General features: G+C 37.6%; 1 protein-coding gene across 1 annotated transcript in view; it reads left to right on the forward strand.

Annotated features, from left to right (window-relative positions):
• Dg (Dystroglycan) overlaps window positions 1–8,421 on the forward strand; it is a 124,370-nt gene that overhangs the window by 106,610 nt on the left and 9,339 nt on the right. The window contains exons 11-14 of the mRNA XM_071667622.1: window positions 164–331; window positions 527–677; window positions 5,762–5,874; window positions 7,185–7,355. Coding sequence (XP_071523723.1) covers window positions 164–331; window positions 527–677; window positions 5,762–5,874; window positions 7,185–7,355 — 603 coding nt within the window. The remainder of the gene's footprint in view (window positions 1–163; window positions 332–526; window positions 678–5,761; window positions 5,875–7,184; window positions 7,356–8,421) is intronic.

Below are 8,421 nucleotides of genomic sequence, written 5' to 3' on the forward strand. Positions count from 1 at the left end.
GTGACAAGAGAGTTTCCATAACTGGTGAAGCCTAGTCCCACTTCTTAGCCTTTAATGCCTCACCCCTGAAGTTCACTGGCAGAAGGCAACTCTAGTGCAGGTTCTCTACTTCAAAACTAATTTTCTCTAAGGTTGATGCTGATCTGATTAATTTCCTCCAAAGGTAAAAGCTGTGGAGAAGATTGCACAGACGTACAATGATCCAACAACAGATAATATCAACGTCCGTTCCATATCCCAAAATCCTATCAAGCTCACGTGGACAAATATGACTTTGGCTGACTCACGCTCCACAGTCTGCCCAACTGATGATTTGGAAGCCTTGGCCGAGGTTAGTTTTTTCTTTCTTCAGTGGTTTTTAGTTTACAAGTGGTGATTACAGTGGGGGAAACAACTTTATTAATTTTGTAATACAAAAATGATTTTTTTGAATTATTGTGTACACAAAGAAAGCCATTCCCTTTACAGATTCTGAATATTTTCTTAATATAATGGAACTTATTATGGTAAATTTTCTCATTTATAGGTTGTTGTGAGTGGAGATGGCCATGAAATGACACGTGAGATTAAAGAAGCCTTCCAACCTGAATTCCTTCTAAAGCGTGTCCATCTCCATTATTTGGGACCTTGTGAAAGGCATAAAGCACCAGGTGTACCAAGACCTCCTTCTCCACCACGTATGTTTTTGCAGTGTTTACTTTCTGATTATGGGCCTGTTAACAAAGAGGTTTGTGAAGAATCGAGTGGTTGAATCAAAAATAGAGGTAAGAAATTATTTTACCATGAAAGAAAACCTGACGTGAAAGGGTTCTGATTGTGTAAAACATGAATAGGACTTAAAACACTTTATCGACTCTGATGGTAGTCCAACCATTATTTGTAAAGTGAACTAGCATGTGATAGCTAGTGGTGACAAACAGTTTTGCAAAGTTGCTTGTAATCATTCATTTTTTAATAAATCTGTTTCTAATTGTTTGCCCTATAATATGCAATATATATATATATATTTTTTTTTTTTCATACTATTCGCCATTTCCCGCGATAGCGAGGTAGCGTTAAGAACAGAGGACTGGGCCTTTTTTGGAATATCCTCACCTGGCCCCCTCTGTTCCTTCTTTTGGAAAATTAAAAAAAATATATATATATATATATATATATATATATATATATATATATATATATATATATATATATATATTTTTTTTTTTTATTTTTTATTTTTGCCGCTGTCTCCCGCGTTTGCGAGGTAGCGCAAGGAAACAGACAAAAGAGATGGCCCAACCCACCCCCATACACATGTATATACATACGTCCACACACGCAAATATACATACCTACACAGCTTTCCATGGTTTACCCCAGACGCTTCACATGCCTTGATTCAATCCACTGACAGCACGTCAACCCCGGTATACCACATCGCTCCAATTCACTCTATTCCTTGCCCTCCTTTCACCCTCCTGCATGTTCAGGCCCCGATCACACAAAATCTTTTTCACTCCATCTTTCCACCTCCAATTTGGTCTCCCACTTCTCCTCGTTCCCTCCACCTCTGACACAAATATCCTCTTTGTCAATCTTTCCTCACTCATTCTCTCCATGTGACCAAACCACTTCAAAACACCCTCTTGTGCTCTCTCAACCACACTCTATTACCACACATCTCTCTTACCCTTTCATTACTTACTCGATCAAACCACCTCACACCACATATTGTCCTCAAACATCTTATTTCCAACACATCCACCCTCCTCCGCACAACTCTATCTGTAGCCCATGCCTCGCAAGCATATAACATTGTTGGAACCACTATTCCTTCAAACATACCCATTTTTGCTTTCCATGATAAAGTTCTCACATTCCAAACATTTTTCAACGCTCCCAGAACTTTTGACCCCCCCCCCCCCACACACACACACACACACACACACACACACACACACACACACACACACTGTGACTCACTTCCGCTTCCATGGTTCTATCCGCTGCCAAATCCACTCCCAGATATCTAAAACACTTCATGTCCCCCAGTTTTTCTCCATTCAAGCTTCCCTCCCAATTGACTTGTCCCTCAAACCTACTGTACCTAATAACCTTGCTCTTATTCACATTTACTCTCAGCTTTCTTCTTTCACACACTCTACCAAACTCAGTCACCAGCTTCTGCAGTTTCTCGCCCAAATCAGCCGTCAGCGCCATATCATCAGCAAACAACTGACTCACTTCCAAAGCTCTCTCATCCATCACAGACTGCATACTTGCCCCTCTCTCCAAAACTCTTGCATTCACCTCCCTAACCACCCCATCCATAAACAAATTAAACAACCATGGAGACAGCACGCTTCCCTGCCGCAAACCGACATTCACTGAGAACCAATCACTTTCTTCTCTTCTTACTCGTACACATGCCTTACATCCCTGATAGAAACTTTTCACTGCTTCTAACAACTTGCCTCCCACATATTCTTAATACTCTCAACAGAGCATCTCAATCAACTCTCTCATATGCCTTCTCCAGATCCATAAATGCTACATACATATCCATTTGCTTTTCTAAGTATTTCTCACATACATTCTTCAAAGTAAACACCTGACCCACACATCCTCAACCACTTCTGAAACCTTACTGCTCTTCTCCAGTCTGATGCTTTGTATGTGCCTTCGCCCTCTCAATCAATACCCTCCCAAATAATTTCCCAGGATTACTCAACAAACTTATACCTCTGTAATTTGAGCACTCACCTTTATCCCCTTTGCCCTTGTACATTGGCACTATACATGCATTCTGCCATATATATATATATATATATATATATATATATATATATATATATATATATATCTTTTTCTTTTTCTTTTAAACTATTTGCCATTTCCCGCGTTAGCGAGGTAGCGTTAAGAACAGAGGACCAGGCCTTTTTTGGAATATCCTCACCTGGCCCCCTCTGTTCCTTCTTTTGGAAAATTAAAAAAAAAAAAAAAACGAGAGGGGAGGATTTCCAGCCCCCCGCTCCCTCCCCTTTTAGTCGCCTTCTATGACACGCAGGGAATACGTGGGAAGTATTCTTAATCCCCTATCTATATATATATATATATTGACATGCATTCTGCCATATATATATATATATATATATATATATATATATATATATATATATATATATATTATATATATTATATATATATATATATATATATATATATATATATATATATATATATATATATATGTATATATATATATATATATATATATATATATATATATATATATATATATATATATATATATATATATATATTATCCCTGGGGATAGGGGATTAAGAATACATCCCACGTATTCCCTGTGTGTCGTAGAAGGCGACTAAAAGGGGAGGGAGCGGGGGGCTGGAAATTCTCCCCTCTCTTTTTTTTTTTTTTTTTAAATTTCCAAAAGAAGGAACAGAGGGGGCCAGGTGAGGATATTCCAAAAAAGGCCCAGTCCTCTGTTCTTAACGCTACCTTGCTATCGCGGGAAATGGCGAATAGTATGAAAATATATATATATATATATTGACAAAGAGGATACATGTGTCAGAGGTGGAGGGAACGAGAAGTGGTAGACCAAATTGAAGGTGGAAAGATGGAGTCAAAAAGATTTTGAGTGATCGGGGCCTGAACATGCAGGAGGGTGAAAGGTGTGCAAGGAATAGAGTGAATTGGAACGATGTGGTATACCGGGGTCGACGTGCTGTCAATGGATTGAACCAGGGCATTTGAAGCATCTGTGGTATACCATGGAAAGTTTTGTGGGGCCTGGATGTGGAAAGGGAGCTGTGGTTTTGATGCATTATACATGACAGCTAGAGACTGAGTGTGAACGAATGTGGCCTTTGTTGTCTTTTTTCCTAGCACTAACTTGTGCACATGCGGTGGGAGGGGGTTGTCATTTCATGTGTGGCGGGTGGCAACGGGAATGAACAAGGGCAGACAGTATGAATTATGTACATGTGTATATATGTATGTCTCTGTGTATATAAATGTATATGTTGAGATGTATAGGTATGTATATGTGCATGTGTAGACATGTATATATATACATGTGGATGTAGGTGGGTTGGGCCATTCTTTCATCTGTTTCCGTGTGCTACCTCACAAACACAGGAGACAGCAACAAGGTATAATAAATAGAATAAATAAATATATTTTTTCATACTGTTCCCCATTTCCCGTGTTAGGGAGGTAGCGTTAAGAATAGAGGACTGAGCCTCTAAGGGAATATCCTCACTTGGCCCCCTTCTCTGTTCCTTCTTTTGGAAAATTAAAAACAAGAGGGGAGGATTTCCAACCCCTGGCTCCCTTCCCTTTTAGTAGCCTTCTGCAACATGCAGGGAATACATGGGAAGTATTCTTTCTCCCCTATCCCTAGGGATAAATTCAATATATTTACATAATAATTGTTTTCATACTTTTTCACCATTTCCTGCTTTAGCTAGATAGCACCAGGAACAGAAGAGCATCAGCTCCATTTGCTCCTATCCCACTATTGGTTGTCATATACAGGGCACGAAAAACAGGGCTTGCCATCCATGATCAGGCCCCACAGACCACTATGTGAAGTTTTCCTGCGATAGCTTCATATGTGCTGATTATGCCCATTGAGAGCATGTCTACTGGCACATTGCTCCTATTTATTCTGTCCTGAATGTTCAGGCCCTGATGTTAATATAAGCTTAAACTACTACTGTATCAGGATCATCATTAGTAAGTGGATTTGTAGAGACCACAATAGCTATTTATAGACATTAGTGTACCATTCCGTTTTTAGTCATATTTTACTTGTTTTTACAATATATCAGTTACAAAAAAGTTATATTCGGAAAGGATGCAGATGGAACTTGTATATATGTTTAAATATTCCTGTTCTTGTATATACATATGTATGAAACTTATTATTCTTGTGTACACAGACACATACATCTCAGCTTAAACCAGGGTTAACTGTAGGCTGACTGTCACTCCCAGAATTCAAATCCAGGTGAATCATGGTTTTGTATGAGTGTGAATGATAACTATTCATGTGTTACAGGGAAAGGGTTATGCAATCACATAATTACTAATTTTACTGCACAGGGTGGGATGGGGCCCCTAACTTTTGAACATTCTCCTTTATTATGTAACTTCTTAAATTTGTGCATACCCTCTGCAATAATTATGTCTGTGTATTTTGTTCTATTCATCCATCACCCTATACTGTCAAGCTATTTATGTATTTTTTTTTTTTTTTTTTTTTTACAGGTTTATAACTTAGTTTCATGTTCTGCCTTGTGGTTGCCCTACACTTACATCTTTTGAAGAGCTACTCAATGTCTGTATCATCAGGTTGTGATAAGCTCACCCCTCATTCTTTTCTCTTCTAAGGTGGCTAAATTTAAGGCCCCTTGCCTTCCCCTGGTACTCAGCCCTCTTAATTCTGGTACCATCTTTCTTTCCCCCCTTTGGACATTCTCTGTTAGATAAATGGAGTATGCTCTTGCTGTGAACAAGTTAGAAGAATGTGAATGGATGATGTTTCATTGAAGTCCAAGTGAAAATGGAAACCTTTTTTTGTTTCATGACCATGAAGTACCAAAATAGAATATTTTACTCTGCCATTAAGTATGCAGCCTATCTTCCCATTTAGTATTATATATGGTTTTTGTTTCCCTTTTGTAAGTTTGTTATTTTTAACTGTGTAGCTTTTTAATATTACATTGATTTTTTCTTCCTTTAACACAGAGGAGAAAGGAGGAAAGAGTGAAGTGTACATTAATGAGCCGCCAATCATACGAAATCAGATCGACTTCCTCAATGCTACCCAAGGCTCTTTGTTCCGCTTCCAGGTTCCTATTGTAAGTTGGATAATAATATGGGATTTTAGAGAGACTGAATGAATGCATGTATATTTGTGTTCTTGTATGTGTTTTTCTGTTTGTTTAAGTGCATTTTATATATATATATTTATCTGTATATTATGATTACAAGAGCTTGTTCAAGTCTCCTTTTAGTTGATCACAATCTCGGACTCTTAATTTTCTCTTGACTTTACCATTGTCCACAAACATTCTGGTGTCATTCATGTTCTTTTGGGTTATCATTTATGTAGATTAAGAATATCAGTAGCTCCACAGCTAAGCCTCAGTAGTCTTTTAACCAGATTTAAAGAGGCACCATCTGTCATGTATTCTTTTACAAATTGGTAAATAAGCATGAATAAAATGAAAATAATATCTGTGGGACCATGTCATATGCATTATTCTTTTTTTTTAATTTCATACTTGTCAGTAATGAATATCTTAATTCTTAAACTCTTCCAGAAGATAATGATACAGTAAATTGTAGTTCTGAAATTTAATACAACAGAAATATCTAGAAAAGATTATAATATACAGTTGTATTTATGTGCAACAAAATGTAATGTTACGTAATGACAAGGTACCACCTGCAGTGTTTCATTTTGCATGTTGTGGTTCCTTTTAATTTCACCTTCTGAAATACCCACTAGAACTAGGTACTGATGTTTTGAATGTTTTTGGAAAAGAGTAGTTAGATGTTTCTTAAACAGCATAATATAGGAATGAGAAACAGATTATGATCACAAAGACTGGATAAAGGTAGATGGAAAGACGACTTTTGTTGTCCTTATACTCATCTTAAAGGAAGATTGGTTAAAAAGTTTACCCTACGAAGAGAAAATATATCTACTGTCCTCTATTGTCCTCCCAGAATATAAGAGTGAATTATATGTACTAGAAAGCTAACAACTTCAAGCATTGGTTCAACTTTTCCAGTATACTGTTCGTAAATGATGAAGTGAAGACTGTAAGTACCTAAAACGGATGGGGAATTTATATATTTTTTCTAATAAAGGCTACAGAGTGCAGATATTTTCAAAGCAAACTCTGGATCAGAAGTTAATAATGCAGTTGAACAATTTTTAGTATTTTTTGCACGTTTGTTTTCTCAAATTCTTGAGAACTAAATTTGTAAAGGAACAGATTTATTGAAATTTTTTACATTGTCAGATTTATTATGTGAAAAGTAACCACTATGCTCAGATTCATTTTATTCCAAGAAAATGGAAGTCCAAATAAATCTTGTAGCTCATAGGTTAGTAAGAACTTTTTATGGAGCTTCTATTACTTCAGCTTTTGTTTTTCAGGACACCTGCTATGATCTTGAGGATGGGGATTCACGGCGCCTGACGATGCATTTGCTGACCTCAAACCTGTCCCCACCTCCCCTAGATTCATGGCTTCAGTTTGATGCAGCCAATCAAGAGTTTTTTGGCATTCCTTTGTCAAGTGATATTGGCAAAACGGAGTACATTCTAGTAAGTTCTTCATGAAGTAGTTTCAATTGTGTTTGTAATGTGTTGTGTGGAAATTTCTTTTAGATTTATTGAGACCTTGAGAGATATTCTGTGAATTTGGTTGATATATGGCAGAATTTGGTGTAGGTATGTTGTTTGATTGCATTTATTCACTGTGCTGCCTTAAAATTAATATCACCTGAATTGTAGGCATAATTAACAGATTTGCTGTGTGGTTTGTTAAAACTATTTGCTTAAACAATTAATTTGTCATTTCTGGTACTATTATTTTGTATATAATATTGCGGTTTCAGAAGTGGTAGAGGATGTGTGGATCAGGTGTTTGCTTTGAAGAATGTATGTGAGAAATACTTAGAAAAGCAAATGGATTTGTATGTAGCATTTATGGATCTGGAGAAGGCATATGATAGAGTTGATAGAGATGCTCTGTGGAAGGTATTAAGAATATATGGTGTGGGAGGCAAGTTGTTAGAAGCAGTGAAAAGTTTTTATCGAGGATGTAAGGCATGTGTACGTGTAGGAAGAGAGGAAAGTGATTGGTTCTCAGTGAATGTAGGTTTGCGGCAGGGGTGTGTGATGTCTCCATGGTTGTTTAATTTGTTTATGGATGGGGTTGTAAGGGAGGTAAATGCAAGAGTCCTGGAAAGAGGGGCAAGTATGAAGTCTGTTGGGGATGAGAGAGCTTGGGAAGTGAGTCAGTTGTTGTTCGCTGATGATACAGCGCTGGTGGCTGATTCATGTGAGAAACTGCAGAAGCTGGTGACTGAGTTTGGTAAAGTGTGTGGAAGAAGAAAGTTGAGAGTAAATGTGAATAAGAGCAAGGTTATTAGGTACAGTAGGGGTGAGGGTCAAGTCAATTGGGAGGTGAGTTTGAATGGAGAAAAACTGGAGGAAGTGAAGTGTTTTAGATATCTGGGAGTGGATCTGTCAGCGGATGGAACCATGGAAGCGGAAGTGGATCATAGGGTGGGGGAGGGGGCGAAAATTTTGGGAGCCTTGAAAAATGTGTGGAAGTCGAGAACATTATCTCGGAAAGCAAAAATGGGTATGTTTGAGGGAATAGTGG

Source organism: Panulirus ornatus, chromosome 12, assembly GCF_036320965.1.
Source record: "Panulirus ornatus isolate Po-2019 chromosome 12, ASM3632096v1, whole genome shotgun sequence".
NCBI lineage: Eukaryota > Metazoa > Arthropoda > Malacostraca > Decapoda > Palinuridae > Panulirus > Panulirus ornatus.